The sequence below is a fragment of the Lagopus leucura genome, unplaced genomic scaffold (genome assembly GCF_019238085.1).
Source record: "Lagopus leucura isolate 7727_CA_CO unplaced genomic scaffold, USGS_WTPT01 Super-Scaffold_100001, whole genome shotgun sequence".
Classification (NCBI taxonomy): Eukaryota; Metazoa; Chordata; class Aves; order Galliformes; family Phasianidae; genus Lagopus; species Lagopus leucura.
The window spans coordinates 95115995-95142117 of record NW_024962262.1 but is presented as its reverse complement, the minus strand read 5'-3'; the positions used below and the strand labels follow the sequence as shown (position 1 = coordinate 95142117).

Genomic DNA, 26123 nt, shown 5'->3' with positions numbered 1-26123 from the left:
GGGGAAGGTAGAAAGCATTTCCAAATTCAATCTTTGAGACAGAAGGGAAGAGAAGGAGCTATACATCATAGGAAAAAAAAGAAGATCAAAATGGCACTGCTAATCTTTGCTGAAGCTCGCATCTCATACTACTAGGAAGACTTGAACGTCCTTCTGTGTACAGAAGACAGACTTAATGTTTTGCAAGAAAGACATTAAGAAGGAGCATTTATTACTGCATTTGGGAATTTTCTTTCGTAATGTGTTAGTGAAAAGTTAATGCTGTAGTTAGATTTAATAGTTTCTAAGAGTGGTCCAGGGAATTTCAGGCTAATTACGCTGCTTTAATACAAGGAAAGCTGATGAGTCAAGAGTCTATAAATTAATTTAAACCACTTAGATAATGATGATATGATGGAAATTTACCAGCATGTCTTCTATAAAGGATAACGTGCTTTACTGGTCTGTAAGTTCTCTAAGTACACTTTATATAAAGAAAGATAAATCAGATCCAGATAGTTTAATTCACTTGAATACTGGGGCTTTCATTAGGGCCCCTTGGTGTTAGGAAACCAAAGTTTTCCTTCAATGAAATAATTTGCATGTTTAGAGCTGTGCAAAATAGTCATCTGATCAGCTTTAAATAATTTTTCCCTAACACTGAACTGGAGACATGAGCATGTGAAATTAAAGGGGCTCCACAAGTGAGGTCTTGGCATCCATCCTTGGGTTAGTTCTTGTCAATATTTTTATTAATGACTGGGATGGGGAAGAACCAAGCATGCTTGGTACCATGCACCTACAGTAGTTTTGGGGGATGCGATGAGAACTCAAAACATTCCTGATAAACTGCAGAATGTGCAGATGAAAATGTAAACAACTTCATAGCATTACAGTGGAGGAAGGAAAATTAAAGCTTCAAGTATAAAATAGAGACAAGTGTAAAATAGAGGAAGCACAAGTGTAAAATAAGAACAGGCTGGGTGTTGGTGAAAAGCCTGCAGAGAAGTGGTCGGAACAGCGATATATCATGTGCACAATCAGCACTGTGAGTGTTGGACACAGTGTAGTTCTACTCAGTGCTGGTAAGGCTGCAACCTGTGCACTGCCTCCTGCTTCTAGGCACTTTGTTTCACAAATAACATAACGAGCAGCAAAAGCAATATGAGTCAAAAATACAGAATGCAGAGGTATGAGATGGTCTTTTGCCAAGGCAAAAATAAATGATAGAACTTACAGTACATTTACTATTGATCTTGGGCAGAGTTGGCAAACTTTCTGCAGGGAGTAAAATAGAAAATTAGAAAATTAGTATATTCTGGAACAGATTCTAGAGAATCTCTTGAGGGCTTTAACCTCTAGAGTTGTGTTTATTGATAACTGCAACAATAGATTAAAATTGCCATTTATAATTATGGGCTAACGCAAACTGCAAGGAATAGTTTTAACCACTTCCTCTTTGTAATTATAACCATTCATGATCAGTCTCGTGCACAGTGTTCAGTGAGAAATAACAAAAATATGTTAATAAGCATGTGAGTGGTTTGAATGATGATGCTAGATCCTGTCGTATAAATCAGTGGTGCAGTCTCGATTCAAATACTGTGTTTAGTTTTGTTTATGCTCAGGAAAGAAGTAAATGAAAGTCATGATAACTGTGGAAACATTCTAGGTGGCATGCTTGAATGTGTTATTTTCAAGGGAAAGTGTGATGCTTTAGTTTCCTTCCGTTTGCCTGATGTGGGTCACTCATAAGATCATCTTTCCCCCTGTAGTCCGCTTTTTGGTGCTCCAGAATAAAGCAAATAAAAAACATCTGGAAATCCTTTTTCATACAGTGCACAGTGAGGCTGGAAGATCAGTAGCCGCGGGCTATCACTGTGATTGTGGTTTGGGGTGTTTAGAAATTGTATCCGCACTGCTTAATAAGAATGCTCAGAGTTGCATTATTTTTCAGTAGAAAATAAGAGAAGGGACCAATAAAATTTGTTCTCTGGAGCACTGTTGACCTATGGCTGAAATACATTTCAAGAAGGCCCAGCTCTGAGTCCCTCGTTCTCTTCTTTTGAAATGGAGGGGAAAAAAAAGACTGTTTAGAGCCAAACCTGATGATCCTCTGGGATAGAAGCTTAAATCTTGGCAGCAAAGAATAAGATAACCTTTTTCTTTTCATTATAATGTGAAGCAGAAATGCATTTCCAAATGTCAAAAAAAGCCAGACACAAAATGAGTAGCTACTTGGTGCTAATTTAAGTGTGTTGTATTGGTTGCCTCTGGAAATACGTTATTGGATTAGGTAGATCATTGATATCATTGCTGATGGCAGGTTATGTATTCATGTGAAAAATCTTCTATTGTTCCTGAGGAATTATTTTCAATTATTGGAAGGGTAATAAGTAAATGAAGCATCGAGACTGAGATGCCTGACTTGCTTTGAAGGCAGACTGTCTTCCTTAATAAGCTTTTAACAGTGGAGTGGTTACATTGGGAAATGGGCCAAGAACAAAGGGAAGAGAATGTAATGTTCTTAGTCATAGGGCTGGTGGTTGGTAGTGCCTGGGACTGGCAGATCCCAGGAACACAGCTGCTACATCCCATTAATTAAAGTGCTGTTAGGTGACTTTTGTGAACTGTTTTATTTTTATTCCAATCCATAATTCTGCAAGAAGTTGTAGCTTTTTTTCAGTCTGATGTCTTCCCTGATATTTTCTGTTCCTTAATGGAGTGCGATTTTCAAATGTTGTGTTGCAGAAAAGTGTCACTGATGAGATCTTATCATTTCATCTGATTAAACTCTGTTGGAAGATTATTTGTCCAGTGTAATTTGCATAGTAACAATGCTTTCTAGGAGACTTAGTGCTCCCTCCCTCTTTCTGTCATTTGTAAGGATTAGTATTAAATTCCCTGGTTGTATTTAGTAATACTTGTGATTCTTTGGTGTGTTGCGATTAAAAATTCATCATAATTAGCGCCTAATCTGCAGCTTTGATTTGGGTTCTTACTGTAATCGCATTTTAAACATGCACTGGCCCTTTTTGGAGGGTCCTTAAAAAGTTGAAAAAGTTGTTTTTCCATGACATATCTGGATTTTAAAGTTGAAAACACGTTGTGAAAAGCTGCTGAAATAACACTTTGTCTAATTAGTTCTTCTTTTCCTTGGCCTTATCTGCCCACAAAGGAGAGCATACGTCCCAATTCAGTCATGTAATTGGCTGAAAGCCAGAGACATCTCAGGCTGAACCTTGAGCTTGTGCGTTTCATCTGCTTCAGGATGGCCTTTGTTTTTTTGTTCCTATTTGGGGCGATAGAATTTAAAAAGAAGGCGTCGCTGGGAGAAGTGATGCATGTGTTGCCTAGATTGAGACAGTGGAGGCCAAGTGGAGGCTCACAGCGCATATATCCTCCTGTGCCTTGATTCCTGCCTTTGGGAAGTGGAGCTAACATCTTGTTTTGCAAGCATAAATGAAATCTCATGACTCTCTCAAAGAGATTATATGGTATATACATATTCATATAGAGTCATAGAATGACCTGGGCTGAAAAGGACTAAAATGATCATCTAGTTTCAAGCCCCTGCTACATGCAGGGTCTCTAACCACTGGACCAAGTTGCCTAGAGCCATATCCAGCCTGGCCTTGAATGCCTCCAGGGATGGGGCATCCACAGCCTCCGTGGGTAACCTGTTCCAGTGTGTCAACACCCTCTGTGTGGAAAAACTTTCTCTTAATATCTAGCCTAAACTTCCCCTGTCTCAATTTAAAACCATTCACCCCTGTAAATAGATAGATAGATAAACAAAAAAATTATATATAAATATATTAAAAGTATACATTATATAATTATGTATTATATATAATATATATCATTATGTATACTATTGTATTTATGTTTTTATATATTTTAATATTTGTAGTATATAATATAGGTAATATATTAACAGCCATTCCCCCTTTACATATCTCTATAGAGAGAGAGACATCTGTCTGTGAGCAATGGTGACAGTGATTTTTGTGGTTAAGCCTTTTTAATGCTGCAGTTCTGGCACTCTGTGTCTTTGAGTGAGAGTGAAGTCAGAAATAAAGGTACTGGACAATCTCAATGGGTTTATCACGGTTAAATATTAAACTAATCTTGTATTAAAGACCATTTTGCAAATAATGTTCTTACTTTATTTGACTTCTATCACTAAAGAAGCCTGTCCCATCTCTACAGAGAAGAAAAATCTTAACACTTCAGTGGAGGAGCAGCCCAGAAAACTGAATATTTAAGTCTAAAAGAGGAATTTTGCTTACAGTGTGTAAAACGGTCGAGGATAAAATTCTAAAAAATCAGATTCCCCTGGTACCTCAGAACCTGATACTTGATGAGTATTTTAGTGTTCTTGCCAGCTGTGAAGGCCTGTCCAAGCGGGCTATTCTTTACTGACAGAGTGTAAAATGGAGAAGGGCAGCTGTTGGGCCAAGCAGCTTTCTCATATCAACGTAACCTTGACTGCCCTTTGCCTGGCACTGTCCCTTCTTCCGTCTTTGATTTCTCATAAGCCAGTGGCTGTTAACTGGAATATTGTATCTGAAGACTGAGAATGAGGAAGTTTTTATGCTTTGCTGCAGATTACTTATTTATTTCTTTATTTCCTGGAGGGATTCCCAAGCTGGCCTTTCATCTCTGAAGTCACAATTACAGGCTTGCTGCTTCCCTGAGACCTTTGTGTAGATGCACTGGGTTGGTCAACCTTTTCTGTAGCGTGGACAAAAAGAAACTAGAGGTGTTTTCCTTTTTTATATAGTCTTGTGCTTACTGTGTAAATTTCTTAGTCTCTTCATTTTGCTGCTGCATTTTTTAAAAACTTCCTTTGAAAAATAGGGAAAACATATTTTTCTAGCTTTACGTGAGCGTTAAAAGGAAATTTTTATCAGTGCAAGTGAGCCACGATGTAACAGTATATTTTGACAACAGGAATTGCACTCACCTCCACTTGTTCTGTAAGCCCCAAGAGCTGCATGCACTGAATACATACCCAAATCTCAGGCACTCCCTTTAGCAGTTTAAATATTTAAAAAAAAAAAAAAAATTGTGCCATTTTATAGGGGGAAGGTGGTTTTACATGAGCCTTGATTTAAAAAATGCTGTGGTGGATACTTCAGGCACAAGTCTTTTCATTTTCATTTGTAAAAAACACTTCTTTAAAAGCTAAGATGATCAGAGGCTGGAGCACCTCTCCTATGAGGAAAGGTTGATGGAACTGGGCTTGTTTAGCTTGGAGAAGGCTCTGGGGAGACCTCACTGTGGCTTCCAGTACTTGAAGGAAGCATATGAACAGGAGGGGGAACAAATGTTTATGAGAGTGGATAGTGGTAAGACAAGGGGGAATGGTTTTAAACTGAGACAAGGGAGGTTTAAGTTAGATATTAGGAGGAAGTTTTTCACACAGAGGTGGTGACACACTGAACAGGTTGCCCAAGGAGGCTGTGGATGCCCCATCCCTGGAGGCATTCAAGGCCAGGCTGGATGTGGCTCTGGGCAGCCTGGTCTGCTGGTTGGCGACCCTGCATATAGCAGGGGGGTTGAAACTTACATAATCATTGTGGTCCTTTTCAACCCAGGTCATTCTATGATTCTTTCCAGGTATCTATTTTGTTTATTCAGAACTTCTTCTGACCTTTTAATGTGTAGGAAGCTTACAATTGTGTGCTGCAGGTATTAGCAGACAGTATACAATTCAGGTCTCGAGTGTGCTAGGACTGAGATATCAGCTTTATTTTATTTTCATTTACTGAATTTATGCAATGTTATTTAAAAAAAACTTTCAGCTTAAAGACTAGTTAATAAAAGGATTCAATGATTAAGAGTCAAATTTTGCTGTTGTAATTCATTACAGAATACTCTGCTCTGAATCAATGTCCAGAAATTTGTAGTTGCTCACAGTTTGTACTAGAGGGCAGACAGTTTTGTTATGTAAAAACAGGAATGCTCTACAATTCTCAAATAACGGAGTACTGTGCTTAGCTGCCACGATCTTTCAAATGGCATGATTAGTATAAGTGCAGGCAATCTGAAACGCGCATTCAGTGGAAAATCAGTGGTTCTTGTTCTTCTATATTAATATTTTATTACATTAATTTTGTTCCTTTTCAGTGTCATTGGGTCTTTGAGCATATATTCATAGCATAAAATAGTATGATCAGCAGTAACATATTTGTGAGTTAGAACCTCAGAAGCAGTGGGCTGTTTTTCACTGTGCTTTTCACATAGTGACATGAACTTCTGTGCTGATATTTATTATCGTTCTGCATTGTTTCTAATTCAAACTTGGATCCAGCTCTGGTGAGCACTGTGTAAGACTGCAAAATAGGTAGCCTATGCCCTGAATTGATTACTGCTTAAGCTACAAATATTGGTATTGGAACTTCAGTATGGATGTAAATCTTGATTTTGAAGTTACTGGGTATCTCAGGAAAAAAAAAAAAGACTTCACCAGCAACCTTTTTGGCTAGAGCCTAATTAATCATTTTTCAGCAGTTGAATAGAATTTACTTGTTCAAAATTATTACTGCATCATTTTAGATAGAGAATAAAAATATTATAATTTCATAAATATAGAGTATTTAGATAGGGAGCTTTGCCCCCTGCTTCTTTTCATAGCTTTGCATAGACACTGGCTTAACTGTTATGGCAGCATAAATACTTTAGAATTCTAACTTCTTTTGTTTGAGTACTGTACTTTGTATGTTTTTTCAGGACTAGCTGGAAAGATTATAAAAGCCATCATCAATGAAGGATTTCAGATCTCGGCTTTGCAGATGGTAGGTTTTCTTTTGTCTTTATCTTTTTTATAAACAGAGGCTGGAACTGTGCTATATGCACTTGACAGCAATTCAGAGATGACTTCCTGAAATACAAAACCCTCGTACCAGCTGTGTAGTTATGTTTTAGGATCAGTGCTGCCTTTGTTATATTTGTATTTTATTGTTTGGTTGATCAGCTGATCTGTTTCCCCTTGCTGTTCAACCATGACTGGAGAGACTTCATCTCTGTGTTTCAGTTTCACATGGCTAGAAGGGGCATAGTGATGCTGATGTTTTCTGGAACACTTAAGATATCTTTTGAAAACTGAACTAGTTAGGATTAGGGAAAAGATTGTTAACATCCTACAAGTCTTTAAACTTACAGTTAGTGTGAACTTATAGGAGAGTTTTTGAAGACACTTCAAAGATTGACATCCTCATCACCAGCAGAATTTAAAGGGAATTGGACAGAGATTGTTCCTGAGAGTAGCCCTATAAGAACTGCCTTTTGTGTTTTCTGAAAGTCTTCAGATCTGAAATCTCCTTGTGATTCAAATACTCCAGAAATGAAGACTAGTTTCTTCTCTTTCCTATGCAACAAACAGATCCTCTTGTAGATCTTAGTGGCATTAGCCAACACTACAAATGAAGTACATTGTCTACTGATGTTTAAGGTAGAAGAAGGTACTTTATGCTCTTTTGCGTGTGGGACCATTGGCTAAAAGGATGGTAAACATATTACAGTTGTAAAGCCATTTCTTTTACTGGGTGGAACTTAGAATAGCATTCTGAATTCTTGATGGTTATGAAGGGCTATCCATTTTTTTCCATTTAATGTGAATGACTAACACTTTTTATTTTCATAGTTCAACATGGAGCGTGCAAATGTGGAAGAGTTTTATGAGATTTACAAAGGTGTTGTTGCTGAATATATGGTAAGCATAAATTTGAAAAGTCTCTATTTATAAATAAAACATGATTAAACAAGGAAGTGGTCACATCTGCCCATCGTGAGACTGTGATAATACTTCCTCTAGGAACTTGGTTTTGTCCAATTCTAACTTGTTCTGAAATAAAATGTATGTCATATCCAAAATTGTGCTGCCTATCTTGTAAGAAAGGAGTATCCTTTGTGGGAATTACTGAACTAAGTAATTTGTAAAATACAACAGAGAGAAAGAAGCCCTCAGGTAAATTATTTTATTGTGGTAGAACTATGTATCACACACACACATTTTATGTATATATACATATTTATATATAGCATATACATCTTTGGTCAGTTTGATATTGCTTGTAGCTTGTACCAGAATAAGTATGTCTTGTTTTGTTTACAGTGGGGCTGCTATACTGGAATGTTTCCTAGTGATGTTCTGAGCTGTTCTTCAGTTTATTGATCTGGCTTCTGTGGATCTTCAGAAAATTTAAGAAATTTAAGATATAGTGTAATCCTAGGGGCATCTAAGATCACATGATATTACTATGGTTTGTTGTATTGCAGTATAAAGCCTCCTAATGGCAGATAGAACAACAGGAATCAGGAAGACAACTTGGTGTTTCCCTATAACCTTTATTCATTTTACAATTAGTAATGATTTTCTTTTCACTGCCATGATATGTACCATGCAAATTATCCTTAATTTATAAATAGTTAAATTATTAAAAGATTTCTACTCAGTTACTTCTATTATTCCAGACAATTACTAATAGTACTCTGACAATGTGACTTTTTCTTTCCTTTATGATTGTTTAGTCAACTTCAACAGGGTTTATAGATTCCTCTTCATATAGTTTAGGGATGCTGTTTGTTTGCTGTCAGATTGATGAATACTTACAAAATTTCCTCTACTAACATCCTTTGTGCCAGGAACTCATATAAGACTGGACAGACAGACTTGAAGGTGAGTTACAGAACTCAGATGTGGTAGTGCCTGACTGGTATTTCAAGACCCAGAGAATCCTCTGGTATTATAAAAATACAAATTGAACCAAATTTGATAGTCTCTATCATTTTCTGCTGTTTGGTATATGCTCTGACCCTCAGAAAAGTGGTAAAGTTACATACTTTGTCTGAAAAGTTACTCAGAAGGGAACGTGACATTTAAGCTGGATAAGTAAATAAGGAAATCTGTTTCAGATGGGATTTCAAGTGAGAATCTGGGGCTCCGTCCTGAAAGCCACATGTGCTTGACACACTTAGTTGAAATTAAGGGGTTATCTTCACGCACTCGGCTTATTTGTGAAACAGGATAATGTGGGAAAGCTGATCGTGATGGTGAAGACATCCAGAAAAGACACATATGGAAACAGCAGTAGATATTGTCAGTGCAGGCCAAATAGGAAGAAGTACATTTTGAAATAAGGAACTGAAGAAAGAATATGACCTCTTATATCTGTAACTCAGAACCGTCTGTTTTGATCTGAATTTTATTTATCATTTTAAAATAAGTTGGTGCAGAAGAGGAAGATACTCATCATCCAGAAGTCTTCTTCAGAAAACGTATTCTTATTTCTTCTGGTTACACTTTTACAGTCAGGTGAAGGCTTGATGTATTGTACATAAAACATATATCTGTTAGAAAAAAATGCTGAACAGTTGCTAAATTGAAAAAAAAAAAAAATTAGGTTTGTTGGTATCTCCTCTAATCAATGGATTCTACATAGGATTTTGCTTACTGATAAAAAGGAGGAAGATTCTGTGCTAGCTCCAAATTCACCTTATTAATAAAAAATGCTTGAACTTCATCCAGTTTCAAGAATGGTCTTGGTTGACCACTAGCCACATTATCTGATGAATAAATCATTTGCTAAAAAAAAATTAATTTAGCTGTAATTAAATTACAAGTCCTACCAAAGAGGAAAAGGTGATGAGGCCTTTTTTAGAAGGGAAATATGTATTATTTTGTCGTAAAGCATGAAACTAGCCTGCACTCTACTCACGTGCTCTCAAGAATATTTCTATCTACATTTGCTGGGAGCAGGTTAATGATAGAGGCACTTGGCTAAAATTCTGTCTATTCATGTCACAGTGCTAAGATGAAGCATGTGCTCCTAACATGATATTTATTATAAAGATAGCAACTCTTTGGAACAGTGTTGCTTGACTTGGGTTCTTTTGAGTATTTCATTTCTGTCATACTTCATAAAATGCAGAGGTGGACTCCATTGTTTTCCTAGTGCTTTTTGCCTGCTCTTGATGCTCTTGTTCTCTGCTTCTCTTCTTGTTCTCTGCTCATCCTTGACCTGTGCAGAGCTGGTGAGCTTGGTTGCACCTTGTGCACTACTCCCTATTCTCTCTGATTTCTTGTGAATGTTTTCTTCTTTTCTCTTTCCTCAGTGACTTTAGTTCTTTTAGTTGCCCTTATTTCTTTAAAACTTGCCTGCCCAAATTTCTGGTGGACAAGAATGAAATTATAAAGGCAGGGTTTTTTTTTTTGTTTGTTTGTTTGTTTGTTTTTTAAATCAATTTAGACTAAGGTAGCATATTTCTGCTTCTGAAATCTATGCCTCTAATTGACAAACTCTAAATTGGCACTAATGTCTGGAGATAGCCTAAGCTTGCAAAAACTAAAAACCTGTATTTATCATCTACTGAGGACTTGAGGATATCTCTTTACGCTTCAGGAGGCTCCAGCAAAAAGGTTTATTTCAGTGTAACCGAGATTCTGGTAAGAGCATACACAAGAAATACTGCCAGATCAAGGATCTTTTTCCTGAAATGATGTGCCATGCACTCCTTTCAATTTAAATTCCTGGTTCTTTTGTCCTGTGTGTTTCAGCTTCCATAATACACAAATAAATGACAGAACCAAAAGCCCAAGAGATGTTTTCTTGACTTTAAGCCATCAAATATAGGCTGTGTCCTGTGCTTCCTATAGGAAATGTTGTTAAACATGATGTCTGTAGAACTTGCTCAACATGGTGTCATTTTTCACACTTATGCCTTGCAAAGTGTAGTATTGATTCAGTTTAGACTGACAAGTTATGAGGCAGTTCTGTGAAATACAAGTCAAGATTAGTAAGAATGCACCTGTAAAAGAATTTAAAGTATTGTGGATACTGTTGCACATTGTTCAGTATCCCAGAGATAGAATATTCAATTTATCTCCATCTCCACCACGTAAACTAAGTTACAAAATGTGCTATATATATATGTATTTATGTATATATGTATTTATGAATACAAATGATATCTTTGCTTCACATCTTTGCTTTCCTAAATCCACCAGTATTTCTTTTTTTCTTTCCTATCTGGTATGTTTGGATCAAGTTTTTTGGGGGAATGCAACCCTCCATAGTGCTGAAAGCTCAGATTTGTTTTGGTCTTTTTTCTTTTCCAGGAGATGGTTACAGAGTTGTGCTCAGGCCCTTGCATAGCAATGGAGATTATACAGCCTGAACTTCCAAAAGTGTTCAGAGACTTCTGTGGTCCTTCTGACCCTGTAAGTACTTGCTTGAGTGATAAGGAATGCTGAAAAAAAAAAAAAAAAAAAGAAGATGCAGTGTCTATGAATTGAAATCTATGTGAACTGAAACATTACAGTGTGGTATGACTGCCATATACCTGCTGCATTTCCTCAAAACATGTGAGCATCACATTATGGAAGTGAAATGCTAGACTTCGGATCAGTTTGCAAATTCACTAGTGATTTCTTCAGTCTTACCTAAAACAGATGATAAAATACTATGATGGTAATATTTATGTGAAAATAAAGTTATCCATTGTTAGAGATGTGTAAGTATTCTAGCACAAGTCTTGAGAGCTGGAACAAATGGTTATTATTGTTGTATGCCCGTGGAAATCAGTTGTTAGTGCACTACAGTCTGTAGCATTGTTCTAAGACAAAACTATAAAAGAAGAAACAGTTTCTGTGGCTTTTGTAAGGAAACAAAAAAATGCAAATCTTACTGTAGCTGTTTGTTATGCTAATAGTTCCAGCTTTTATTTTTAATTTCTTGAGGTAAGTAATTGGATATGCATGATACTGTAAGCAGTCTGGAGACGAGCATAAAACAAGCATAAACGCTGTCTCAAAAGGTTTGCCATTTTTTTTTTAAATAGCAAATGCTAACGTACCACACAGAAGCCACAAGGAGAAATATCAAGAGGGAGGCAATGAAATTAGATATTACAATTATAAATAGATATTATAATTTCATGTTTTAGTTGCAGGCTGGGTGAGTTTAACAGTTTCCATGGGGGGGGGGGATCATGAAGATTTTTACTGGTACTGTAATTTGTTTGGGATATATTTCTCTTCAGATCTGGAGAAGTATAAGCTAAAGGCATTGTCCAAACCTGTCTTCCCCTTCTGTTTGATCACACTGAATGTTACAAATGTTCCTCTGTTCAGTTAGCATCTTGTAAACAGAGTATAACCTGCAACTTTTGGACACCATCTTCACAGCAGTTGCACTAATGTATGTTTGGAAGATAGGCAGCTGTGTTTAGTATTTCTGTATGCTGTTTTCTATCAGAATTTCAAGCTAATTGACTCTTCAAGCATGTAAAGTGCATGTGCAGTGACTGTGCCTGTTTTCAAGAGTGATCTTTGCCTGAAATGTGTGTCTCTTCAGACTGTGTTACTGGCTTGTCCTTGAGGAAGAAGTGACTGAGTATTTCAGTGGCCTTCTGTCATTCATAACCTGTGTAGTCAGTGAAACTCCCCAATGAACTTACAGTGAAAATATCTGTCTCAAATAAAGGTATCAGAAGCCACATTGGAGTTGCATTATGTAGCAAGGTTATCATAGAATCATAAAATCACCGAGGTTGAAAAAGACCGTGATGGAGGGACCTTTAAGATACGGTGCACTTGATGTTCTAGTGGTTAAAGTAAATGTGTCATGCAAATAATGTATTGTGACTAGGAGATCTGGATCTATCTGTATTTTTTTTCACCTGTTTATATATGCTAAGTCCTGGTGTGTGTACAACCTATTTAGAAATACAAGTGAAGAAAAGTTTGTAGCTATAGTACAGAATGTATCTGAGTCATTCTGGCTCCTGTTAAGTATTTTCCATTTAGTAGTATTGAGATCACAGTGATTACTTTCAAAGCAAAGTCGTGTTTAAAGTTAGTAAAGGAACTGGAATTTGACTTACGTAATGAATTGCTCTCAGTCACGTGTGCTGTGAATTATATCTCAGCTACGTCGCAAATGTAATAACCACTCTGTGGCAAGTCATGTGTTGCAATTGGATCTGATTGTCAGCAGCACTCTAAGTCTGTTCTTGGTTTTGCAGGGAGATGACTGGGACACGCTTCTTTTATAAAAGGCATCCAAAGAGATGTGATCCATATTTTGCTAAATCAAAGCAAGATGTTGATTAGAAATAAATTCAGTTTTTGTCCAAGTCTCTCATTAAGGCTGAAGAAAGAATCAGAGTTGTTCCGTTTTGAGCACTAGACTTTAATAAGCTAGCAATTTATACCAAGTATACAGTGCTAAAAATGAAGTAGAACTTCGTGCTATTTTCTATAACTGGGTAATATTTTGTTAGCACCGCAGGTCAGTAAGGCTCTCTGCCAAAAATATCCTTCGTTATAATACAGCTTTGAAATTCTTTATTAAAACGTCTTGGGTGGTATTAGGGGAAGGCTGCTAACCAGAAACCTGTTCTGAGCTTCTTTGTAGGAGAATATGAATAACTTATGAAATCTGGAAAGTTGGGTAAAGATATTTGTATGTAATGACCTGTGCTAGCTGTTCTTACTCTCAAAATTACTGTCCCTGACTTGATTGAGCGGATCGGCGTCACAGTTCGTGGTCTTGGGGTGTGTGTGTGTGTGTGTGTGTGTGTGTGTGTGTGTGTGTGTCCCTGTTGGATAGAGAATGGACAATGAGAAATGTTTTTCTGCAGATCCTGCTGCTTCCTGCATTCTCATTTTAAAGTGGTACATTGCTGATGAATGGCTGTCTGGGTTGTTGCACTCTTGGTGAACTGTCAGAATCTTTAATCATACATAGCTTAGCCTTCTGCAGCACAGCCAGATTTTTTCTGGTTATGGTGGCCTCAACTGAGGCCTCTCTGTACTTTCAGATCAGCTGTGGTGGTTGTCTTGTCTTCTGGTTGCAGGCCTGTAGTTTATTTTTGCAGCCAGACCTCAGACGGATCATGTAGCTTACTCTCGACATCCCTCTGCACCTTGATCTCTCTTTCCTGGAAGGCTTCTTGGTAGTTGATGTGGAGGCACAGAAATGAAAGACTCTCCACATCTGCTATTATAAATAAATATTCATGCCTTACATATTGTTGCAGCAACTCTATAAAAAGTTAACAGGCTGTTCTGATGCCTATCTTGAAAATATTGCTCTTTACAAAATTATCATGTGCTGTTCAAAAAAAAAAAAAGTCTCAGTTTCACACCAGTCTTAAACTTCTCAGGGAAGCCCCACTCTCTCCTAAGACCCAAAAGTGAGGAGGTGTGAGATATCAAGACCCTATGAGCAGTGGAACACGTCTATTTAGATATTTGAATTCTGAGTAGGAATGGGATTTCTGAAATGACTGAGTTCCACAGATTTTCTATGGTTTCTGAATTGACTGAGCCCTTTTTCAAAATCATGCCACCTTATCAAATCTTGTTAAGTAGATTATCAAACTGTGTATTTCATGCTGGGTGCTGTTATCTCACTCTCTTCGCTGGTGTGGTTCTGAAGTTGAGAGAAAAAAAAAATACACCTGTGGTAAAAAGGCAGCTGATCTAGAAAGCTGGTAGGAGGACTTGATAAGTCAATTAACTTGAACTTCAGTGCACACTCGCTTGGAAATAAGAGTTGCTAACTGCAACCAAAGTTAAATAGAAAAGAAGTTATGTTTCTTCTTGAGAAATGGGAGTGCACCATGGGGTAAATGTAGCACAGCATGCCTTATCCAAAAACACCAAAGATTCTTCCACGCTGAGTTGAGGACAGGGAAGAAAATGTGGGTGGGACTGCTGCAAATAGTGAAGAGCCTTTAGGTGTTTGTTGTCTCACATGTAACTGGAAGCAAAGGTTAGCACTGAAAACCTCAGCTTCATAGCAAGGATAAATAGTCCAGGGGATTCTGTTACTGCTTGAGTTCAGTTGCATGGATGTTTCAACTGATGGGTGTTTGTGTGGTTTTTTGGCCTCTGAAGCACTTAAAAGCCTTTTGCTAATACTTAGATCTGAAGATACAGCTTTCATTTCACATCATCTTGTGTTGAATTAGCTGCTTGTAATGTTTTGTCATGGAATTGTCGAGGTGATTACTTTCTATTCATAAAACACTTGAAAAATACTGTAGAAATTGGATCTATTGCTTTTTTTTGTTCTTTGAACTTCCTTCATGCACAAATGAAAAGGTTGGTTGTAACGTGATTGAAGGAATTTGTGTAAGCTACATGCTTCTGGCTGATTGTGTAATTTATAGTAATCTTAACTCCTTTTAGTTAGGAGTGGCAGTACACTGAAAGTTACTCAAGTGCCTTATGCTGTGAAATATTTTTAACATGATGGGATGATGTGGTGCAGTATTTCTGCAGCTGATGGGCTGGGTCTGCTGGGGGGTTTTCATAAATTTGGTTTTGATCCTAACCTGCCTTCTTTTTATGTAGGGGATTTGCAATTTTAATTGTAACAGCGTATTAATATTCTTTTGTAATTTTGCATCAGTGACAAAGAGCTGAAAGAGAGATTGGCTGGTTTAAAGCAAAGCAGTGAACTGGAAGAGTGGGAGTCTGCTTTAGCTCCATTCCTGACCTCACTGTGTGACCTTGGACAAAAGGTTCAATATGTTTCTGCCTCAGTTATCACATCAGTTAAATAGGGATAACAATGCTCTTTGGCTCATACTATTGCTGTAAGATTTTTATCTGGATAGCCTTCCTGTGAACATCTAGCACTGGAAATGATCTACATGCAAGGCTAAAAAATGTTTATGTTCAGCCATGTATTAGAAGCACAGTATTTTTTATTACAACACATGAGTTCAGAGAAAAGTATAAAGAAATATAAAGGTTATTTTCAAGTATGTGTCTTCTGGTGATACCTTCAGACCTGTTTCAGTGTGGATCTCCCTGTATCCTGGTGAGCCTCAATCAGGGTGTTGACAATCAAATACACAATGTGTCTCAAGAGAAATACGATTTATTAATCTAATTCTCTAATGAAGACTTTCATATCTTAAACTGCCTGTTCAGAGAGTCTGAGTCATGTAATAATAATAAAATTTTTCATTCAGCGCCAGACCATTATCAGCTAGAGCAGCAAACAGATCGATTTGAGTTACGATATCCTGCTGTCTAAGCCTGCAATGGGAAAGACATGATTGAATTGCTTAGATGTTATCCAGGGTCAGTCATCTGACTCTGTCCTTTCAGTTTTTAATTTCCCCATCAAACTCTGCAGGTCTAATGAAAATGTAATACAGACAGTGCTGAGGCCTGCTAGTTGGTAATTTTTTTCTGAGAAAGAGGCCGCGGAGAGAGATTCTTCCCTGTGGTGTTTTGGCTGAGCTGATGCTGCTGGTTCACACAGCTCAAAGTAAGCTTAGGGCTTCTACCTTCAGGGGGAGCAGGGGACCTATTAAGACCCTGTCTAGAAGAAAGAAAGTGTTAAGACTGCTGTACGCTAATGGACCGTGGCTATAATGTGGCTGTAGTAATGAGCTGCCATCGCTGCTTTAGACTGTGCCAGATACACTGGCGTATGGTGTGACATTTGCCTCCAAAAGTGTTACAGCTTGCTGTCATTTACGTCTTGTGGTTCTGTGGATGTCAAACCCCACATCTGTGGTAGTGGTTTGCTTTCCTTTGTTTAAAATGGACAGAGTCTGCACTGGTTGTACTAGAAAACAGACATTCATAAATGTCATGTTTGTTCTTCTGTTCAAAGCTGTGTCGTAGCCATAGGAGCAGCTGAGAATTAAGAATCTGATTAAAAAATTTTACAGGTATGACTGCAGTGTTCAGAGTTTTCCCGATGTGTCCTCTTGCTTCTGCAAGGGTATCACAAGGTCTGCCAACCCCCTGACACCTGGCTTTTTCATATGTATGTATGTTTTACGGCTGCAGGATGCACAATCTGGTTACAGTTTTGAGATGACTCAGCTCTTGTTTATTACATACTGACTTCTGAAAATCACCTTTAATGGTGATGGTCCTCTGACAGGGAAAGGGACTTCAGCCTCACTGAAATACATCTTTGTGGGGAAATCAGAAAACTAGAGTGGTGGCAGAGACTGTTGCTTTTAGATGCTGCTTTAAATGTTACTTATTATTGCCCAAAGATCACTGTCATATGATGACCATTTAGTGTGGAAAAGGAGTTTGTAGGCGCACATTGATTCTCAGTAAGTAAATGGATATATTTTAAAAATTGCTATTTTTAGTCATGATTGGCAGTCATCATCAGGAGACTAAATGCTGAAAGTTCTCAAGACTGAGCTCTGCCTTTAATCCAGGGTGACTGAGCTGTGTTGGTAAGGTTGCGGTTTGAACAAAACTTTTATCTGACACTCCTCATTTGATGCTCCAGAACTACAAGACTTGACAGTGTCAACAGTGTGACATTTTCTGCCTAAATAAATGCTAGATCAGAAATTGTTGGACTTAATGTTAGTCATGAAAAATTGCAGTCACTTGATAAAATAGATAATAGTAGATAATAAAAAGTATTGTCTGGCTTGATATCAAGCCCACCAGCACCACAGAGGCATGACTGGGGGGCAGTCTGCTGCTTGCATCCACTGGAGAGAAGGTTCTGGGAGACAATGTTTTTGTATCCCATGACAGTGAAGGCCCCTTAACTGAAATTTCTGGATGCTTTGAGGAAGCTACCAACATTTTATCAAAGGTTCTGTATGATCTCTCAGAAATCAGCATTAGCTTTAGAAGCCTCAAGCCCATCTGCATCCCTGTATTTCCCTTATATCGGACTTTGCTCTGGGCTCCTTGTGCATGGTCCCAGGCTGGAATAAATGGCTTGCATTTAGCAAGAGGAAGCTGAACATAAGACCAGAGACTGAAGGAAAACAAGGATGTGCCACAAGGCATTAACAGCATTGATTATTGATCTTCATAGAATCATTAAATGGATTTGGTTGAAAGGGACCTCAAGGATAGTCAGGTTCCAACTCCTGTGCCACAGGCAGGGTTGCCAGCTACTAGATCAGGCTGCTTAGGGCCCCATCCAACCTGGCCTTAAATGCCTTCAGGGATGGGGCATCCACAGCCTCTCTGGGCAACCTGTTTCAGCACCTCACCACTCAGTAAAAAAAAAAAAAAAATTCCCCCTGAAGTCCAATCTAAATCTCCTTTTCATTTAAAACCATTTCCCCTTGTCCTGTCACTATCTCCCCATGTAAAAGGTTGATTTTCCTCATATTTATAAGCTCCCTTTAAAAACTGAAAGGCTGCAATGAGGTGTGCCCACAGGCTTCTCTTTTTCAGACTGAACAAGCCCAGTTCCTTCAGCCTGTCTTCATAGGATAGGTGCTCCAGCCCTTGAATTATCTTTGTGGCCCTTCCCCATATCCAGTCCAGTAGCTCAGCATCCTTCTTATGTTGGGGTCCCCAGGCTTAAATGCAGTATTCCAGCTGGGGCCCCACAAGGGCAGAAAAGAGGGGGACAGTTACCTCCTTTAGCCTGCTGGTCATTCTTCTTCTGATGAAGCCCAGGATACCATTGGCCTTCCAGGCTGCAGGCTCACACTTGTGGCTCACATTCAGTTTTTCATCAACCCTTAAGTCCTCAGCAGGGCTACTCAAGTTTATAAACATATCTGGGATTACCTTGACCCAAGTGCAAAATCTTGCATTTGGCTTTGTTGAAGCTCATTAGGTTCACACAGGCCCATCTTTTGAGTTTATCAAGGTCCCTCTGGATGCCATACTTTCCTTCTGCTATACCAACAGCACCACTCAGTGTGGTGTCATCAGCAAGCTTGCTTAGGGTGCACTCAATCTGTGTCATTAGATGTTAAAGAATTAAAGAATACCAGACCCAAAACAGAACCCTGGGGGACACTACTTGTTTCTGGCCTCCTCTTAGATATAGAGCCATTGACCACAACCCTCTGGCTACGAAACTCCAACCAATTCCTTATGTACTGAACAATCCATCCTTGAAATCAATCTCTTTCTGATTTAGAGATAAGGATGTGGTGGGGAACCATGTCAAAGGCCTTGCAGAAATCCAGGTAGATGACATCACTTGCCTTCCCTTTGTCCGCTGATGCCATCACTCTGTCATAGAAGGCCACCAGATTGGTCAGGCACACCCTTCCCTTGGTGAAACCATGCTGACTATCTCAGATCACCCGCTTGTCCTGCATGTGCCTTAACGCATCTTCTGGGATTTGTCCCTTGATCTTCCTGGGCACAGAGGTAAGAGTCATCAGCCTGTAGTTCCCTGCGTCCTCCTTCCTCCTTTTCTTGTAAATGGGAGTGATATCTTCCATTTTTCCAGTCCTGGAGGACTTTGCTATGACTCTTCAAACATGATGGAGAGCAGTTTGGCAGTCACATCAGCCAGCTCCCTTAAGACTCCAGGATGCATGTCATCTGGCCCTGTGGACTTGTATACACATTCAGTCTCATGAGTCTGTCTCGGACTTGCTCTGACCTTACAGTGAGGTGGATTTTGTTCCCCCAGTTCCCACACAGAGGTTCAGGTTCAGGGATGTGAGAATCCTGGCTGCTAGTGAAGACAGAGGTAAAGAACTCACTGAGGACTTCAGCCTTCTCTGTATCTGTTGTAGGAAAGAAGGACTGGCTACTTAGCAGAGGAGGTGTGCTCTCTTTGGCCCGTCTCTTCTGACCTACATACCTGTGGAATACCTTGCCAAGTTCAGTTCCATCTTCATTGACTTGCTGTGCTGCCACAGAGACTTCCTAGCTATGCCCCAGTATGTGTAACATTCTGAAAGAATGCTGAAGCTAGGTTTTCTAGACTTTTCCTTACAACACATCTTAGGCCTAACCATTTTATAAAGAGTTAAACTATACTTAGAATATTTACTTTTAAGAAAACTTTATTTCTTGCTTAAGAACTTTCGTGCCATTCAATAGATGTTTCAGAGATGAAGGTAAAGACATTCAGGTTGGTCTGAAATCACACAGACTAATTGTGTCTATCAGTGTGAAGGAAGTCTTAAAGCTTGTCTTAGGGATTGTAAAGGCTCCCTTTACACTCAGACTGTGTGCGTCTCAAAGCAATAGGTGGGTGTGATTAAAAATATGGTATTTTAGGCTTCTGTGATGAACACAAGATTCTTACAAATGTTGTGAGTCATATAAATTTGTCTACTCAGCCTTTAGGATCTGATTTTTTTTCAATCCTGGGGGATTTTGATTCTAACTCTCCATCTGTAGGTCTTTTTTAGAAAATCATTTTTTCCACGACCTTTTTGTACTTTATTTTTCTGTTTAGAGTCTCAGTAAGTTTTCACTGTACGCTGTGTTTCAGAGAATAATATGGATTGAGTATATACTAAGGCTGCTCTGAAAGTAATGCCTCCTATTTTATGATGTTGGCCCACAGTCTCAAAGGCGGATGTTGTTGGTATGGCAGTAGAGGCTGAACCATCCCACCAGTACCTCATTACATATTGCTGTCATGTCACAGATGGCAGTAGAGAGGCAGTCTGACAAAATGGCATCTGGCACGGAAGTGTATATGAAGCATAGATGTGGAACTGAATTTCTCTGTGAAGAAAAAATGGCTCCCCTTGATATTCATCAATGCTTGCTGAACATTTAGAGAGATCAAACAGTGGATGTAAGCACAATGAAGCAGTGGGTGGTGCATTTCAGCATGGCAACAGCGACATGAAAGACAAATTGTGTTCTGGATGGCTGTGCACAGCTGTCACATCACAAAATGAAGAGTGTCTCAATCAGGTGCATATCATTGGATTATGACCTTAGAACTGTGTACAGAGCTGAATATCATCTTCAGTATGTTGGAAATGACAGTGGCAATGTTGAATTATCACAAAATTTGCACCAGATGACTCCCCGAAATTCTCACACAGGAACAGACAGAAACTGTCAAGATCTACTGAACTAATATGAAACTGCAGGTGACGTTTTCCTGGATCACATCATTACTGGTAATGAGATCTGGTGTTACCACTACAATCTGGTGTCAATGGCAGTCCATGGACTAACGGCATGAATTTTCTATCAAAGAAAAAAGTTTAAGATATAGCCCTGAACAGGTGAAGTGATGTGTGCTGTCCTTTTGGATCTTGCTGCATTTCCGGGAGCTTGGACAATCAACTTTTGACCACAGGATCGCAACGTTGACTAAGCTGAAGGCTTGATCTTCCAGAGTCAGGCCAGAGAAGAAGACAGCCTTTCTTCTGCAACACGATATCACTGAGGCCCACACCACAGAATCACAGAATCACAAGGTTGGAAACGACCTGCAAGATCATCTAGTCCAACCACCCTCCCATTCCTATCAGTGCCACAAGCTACTAAACCATCTCTCGTAGCTCCTCATCCAGACGCCTCTTGAACACTGCCAGGGATGGTGACTCCACCACCTCCCTGGGCAGCCATTCCAGTGCCTGACCACCCTCTGAGAGAAAAAGTTTCTCCTAATATCCAACCTAAACCTCCTCTGGTATAACTTCTTGCCGTTTCCTCGGGTCCTACTATTTGCCTGGGAGAAGAGGCCAGACCCTTTTGCACCACAACCTCCCTTCAAGAAGTTGTAGAGTGCAATGAGGTCTCCCCTGAGCCTCCTCTTCTCCAGACTGAACAATCCCAGCTCCCTCAGCCGCTCCTCATAAGACTTGTGCTCCAGACCCCTCACCAGTTTCGTTGCCCTTCTCTGGACATGCTCCAGGGCCTCAATGTCTTTCTTGTAGTGAGGGGCCCAAAACTGAACACAGTACTCGAGGTGCGGCCTCACCAGTGCTGAGTACAGGGGGATGATCACCTCCCTGCTCCTGCTGGCCACACTATTTCTAATGCAGGCCAGGACGCCGTTGGCCCTCTTGGCCACTTGGGCACACTGTCGGCTCATGTTCAGCTGAGCATCAACCAACACCCCCAGGTCCCTTTCCTCTTCACAATCATCCAACCACTCATCCCCAAGCCTGTAACGCTACATGGGGTTGTTGTGGGCAAAGTGCAGAACCCGACACTTGGCCTTGTTAAACCTCATCCCATTCATCTCAGCCCAGCGATCCAGCTTACCTAGATCCCTCTGCAGGGCCTCCCTGCCCTCAGGCAGATCGACACATCCTCCCAACTTGGTGTCATCTGCAAACTTACTCAGGGTACACTCAATCCCTTCATCTAAGTCATCAATGAAGATATTAAAGAGGATGGGCCCCAGTACCGACCCCTGGGGGACACCACTTGTAACAGGTCTCCAGCTGGACTTCACTCCATTGACCACCACCAGTTGGAAGTCACTGCCAATCTTGGCTGACTGTCCCACCAGACCCACTGTATAGTCTGAATTTGGTGCCTTCTGGCTTCCATCTGTTTGGACCAACGAAAGATGGATGGATTGCGTAGGCAAAATTTTCATAGAAATGATGTTGTAATAGTGATGTGAATAGTAACCATGTGAAACAGTGGGTCACCCCCACTGTGGCAGATTTTGATGAGTCCAGCATGCAGATTCTTGTTCATCGCTGGTGAAAATGCAGAGCTAATGGTAGTGACTATGTTGAAAAAGTGTTTTGTAACTGAGAATTCGCTCTGTCAAATAGTGTTATTGTGTTCTTTGTATCTGTTGTAGTTTCCATGGGAATAAATAGGAGACATTATTTTTGGAGCAACCTATGTAATGTAGATGGACTGTATATTATTTCTGAAAGCAAGTAACTTTTTAAAAATGCTTCTCTTATCTAGTTTCATTTAGCATTTGTTTTGCTTTTTTTTTTTTTAAGGAAAAAAGCTCTTTCAAAAGGCAGAATCTTAGTTGTCTCTCATTCCTTGCGTATTGTAGATGGACTGGGGAGAAATGTTTTGTTTCTCACTACTGTAGAAAAAGAGGTAGGCTTTTAACATACCAGGTGATTGTGCGACACCAGCCTGATGCCAACAAATACACAATGTACTTTTATCACAGGCAGGCTGATCAAAGGTGACCTATAGAATTCACTCTCCAGGGCTTGTTTCTCCCTGCTAGACAGGGTTAAAATGTGATTACCATGCCAACAGGAGGGTTAAAATACTCTGTTCTAAAAATGACAATATTCTTTCCCCTAGTCCATATACAATCTTTGACAATAAGACACATATTAGACATAAGGAAGAACTATTTCTCTCAGAGAGTGGTCAGGCACTGGAATGGCTGCCCAGGGAGGTGGTGGAGTCACCGTGCCTGGCAGTGTTCAAGAGGCGTCTGGATGACGTGCTATGTGATGTGGTTTAGTGCTTGTGGTGGCAATGGTGATGAGGAGACGGTTGGACTGGATGATCTTAGGTCGTTTCCAACCTTGTGATTCTATGATTCTATCAAATCTAGCCATCAGAAGCCACAGGCTATAGTCTTCTCTTGCAGTCATGGGAGATCCAACTTCTTTGGTGATTGCCTTTTTTTTTTTTTTTTTTTTTTTTTTAAACTTCTGCCTTTGAAATACTCTGTGATGGTTTCTTCTTTCTGAGAATAGACTCATTGAAATATTCAGTCCATGAAAGCACAAGGTAAGAGCCTCCTTGAAAATGTGCTTGGTTCTGGGTTAGTTTCAGTCTAAGCTGTTGTTTCCTTTGTTTCCCTTGTGTTCTGTTTGGTTACAGTAGGCAGCAAATCATTCTTTTACGCTGAACAGCAATATTTTTGAATATACAAAGCTAATCTCTGAAAAGAGGGACTGAAATAAATAATAATAATAATAACAATAAAATTCCATATGACCTTAGTCCTTTCTTGGAAAAAAGGAGCAGTATTTTCAGAAGATGTGGGAAATGCTGACGTCACTCTGTCTGGGGAAGAATATGTTATTGTTATGCACTGAACAACAGTTTTTTCCTTCTCTGGTTTCATAGCGTAGAACAGATATACATCCTGGTCACAGTGACCTTGTGTTTTTGCAGAATCTTTGATTTGAATAGATTAAAAGCATTTGCCTTACATGCCTGATTCAGGCTTTTGTTGACTGTAGATAGGCTTGTCCTTCCCTTGAACTCTTCCTGAGTTCAAGGGAACTGAAGGTTGGAACACAGTAGTTTTGTACTACTGTTATGTATACTCCAATTTATGAAGTAATATGAATTTTATCTTCAGTAAAAAACAATGTAAGAAAATAATACACCGAGCTGGAATTTTGCCACACTGCAAGGGTTTTTTTTCCAGAGTACTGTAGAAGGCAGTTATGGTTAGTGCACACAGGTGCTCATTGAAAATGTACAGCAGAACAAACTACAAAAATGCAAGAAAAAGGCAGTAGTACCCTTGCTTTTCCATATAACCATGATGATGGTGTGAGCCTGTGTATCCTGGAGTTGACTGCAGCTGTCCCAAAAGATTTCATGTCTTTCAGCTGGCAACTTAGGAGCAGGCAATTCCTGGATGACCATGACTTTTCTTTTTTCCTTTATTAAGAGCTCTTGGAATAGACAGCTGGAGAGGATGACCAGGTCTGTAAAAGCTCTTATCCCAGAGGAATGCTTATTCAAGCTCTGCTTGGTTAATAAATAGGTGGTAGACCTAATCATAACCAAACAGAAAAAGAAATGCAAATCATAGTGTGTTTTATGTACTCTTTTGATAATTTGGTCTTAAATTTGGTAATAAATTGATCTTAGAGTATGCAAAATAAATTGATCTGTGGGAGATTGATCACTGCTGGAAGGAGATATATCAGTTTCTCAGGTGAATTTCCCCTAAAATGGATTGGTTGGCTTTGTAGGTGGCGTGAGTCATTTCAGCAAGGTGTATATGGACTGAAATTCTGTAGATGCTTTGTATGCCATTAAATTATTGTGAGATGTACATGCTGTGATCAAAACATACTTGGATTTACTTTCTGCTTGAGCTACATTATGATGGCTTTAAATTGGGCAAAAGTAAATCTGGGATCTCAGTCTTCCCTTCTGTAACAGAAGTAAATAGATTGTCTGGATTGACTTTTCTGATGATGATGGATATTTTATTGTTTTTATTACTTTTCTTTAAATTCTCCTCTCTGCAATTGCTGATAGCTTTGAAAACAGCTGCAGTCAGAGTTTTAAGTCTTTAGCTGGTCTTATTGTCTCTGTGCGTTATTAACAAAGGTATTCAAGAAAACTGGATATAAAATGAATAATTAAAATGCTGAGAACCTGAAGAATTTAAGGTTCTGTTTGCTGGTCTGTTTGATTTAGGCTGACTTTTTCAGAGCCACCTGTGCAGAATTTTTAGCAGCTTCATTTGCAGTGTGATGGCATGCATCTGATGTCCACATGAGACTTCTCTGCACCTATTGTACTTACTGGTCTGAAGGGTAGAATGAGGTTGGGGCAGATGATGTGTGAGCAGGAGTTCTTCATATTTGTGGGATATGGTATGCAAGTGATATGAAAAGATAGAAAAAGAGGAATCTGTGTTCTCCCACTAAGGTCAGATGAACCAATACCCCACGTAGCCAGTGTAATATCAAGACAGTGCTGCAAAGAAGCAACAGCAAGTTATAGTCAAAAAAATATCCTGAAATAATCCTGAAATATCCCATCTGCAGATCAGACCCTCTTTTCAGAAAAGTTTGCTACCTCCTCAGGAGTTAGATCTTTTAGGTACAGAATCCAGTCATCTTGATGAGGATCATGTTTCTTGGCTTGTAACTTGGCAGGACTAATTGACAGAGCTTTGAACTAGGAGTGATGGAGAAAGTAGGATACTGTTAGGAACACTGAAGCTAAGCCTTGGGATGGAATGATAGCATCTGAAAGCAGCAAGGGTTGTAGGAGCACTTGTGCTGCTCTAGGGAGCCCTGAGGCCTCAGGAGCACATCTGAAATGCTTATTTACCAACTTGTGCAGTAGGAGGAACAGATAGGATAAACTGGAAGCTCTGGTCCTTTCCCAGAGCTCTGACATGGAAATTAGTTAGACTCAGTGCAATGAGTCTCATGACCGGAGTGCTGGAAAACTATCTAATGTCCAGGAGGGGTGAGCAGGGCATACAAAGTAAAGTTGTTTCACTGTATGTAAGGGATAGTTTAGACTGTGCTGGCATTGTTGTTAGGGATGATTCAGTAGAGAACCTCTGGATGAAAATTAAGGGGATGGATGACAAAGCAGATGTTGTCATGGGTGTCTATAGATCACCAACACTGAAGAGTCACTCTATAGGCAATTAGGAGAAATGTCTGATCATGTGCCCTCATCTTTCTGGGAGATGTTTGAAGTAGACCCCTTCCAGCAATTTACTGATGGTCTTGGA

At 39.4% G+C, this 26123-nt stretch overlaps 1 protein-coding gene across 2 annotated transcripts in view; it reads left to right on the top strand.

The window, feature by feature from the left end:
* The window catches only part of NME7 (NME/NM23 family member 7), a 91895-nt gene that overhangs the window by 40362 nt on the left and 25410 nt on the right, over window positions 1-26123 (top strand). For both annotated transcript variants that reach the window (XM_042866665.1, XM_042866666.1), the window contains exons 8-10: window positions 6718-6782; window positions 7631-7699; window positions 11105-11206. In XM_042866665.1, coding sequence (XP_042722599.1) covers window positions 6718-6782; window positions 7631-7699; window positions 11105-11206 — 236 coding nt within the window. The remainder of the gene's footprint in view (window positions 1-6717; window positions 6783-7630; window positions 7700-11104; window positions 11207-26123) is intronic.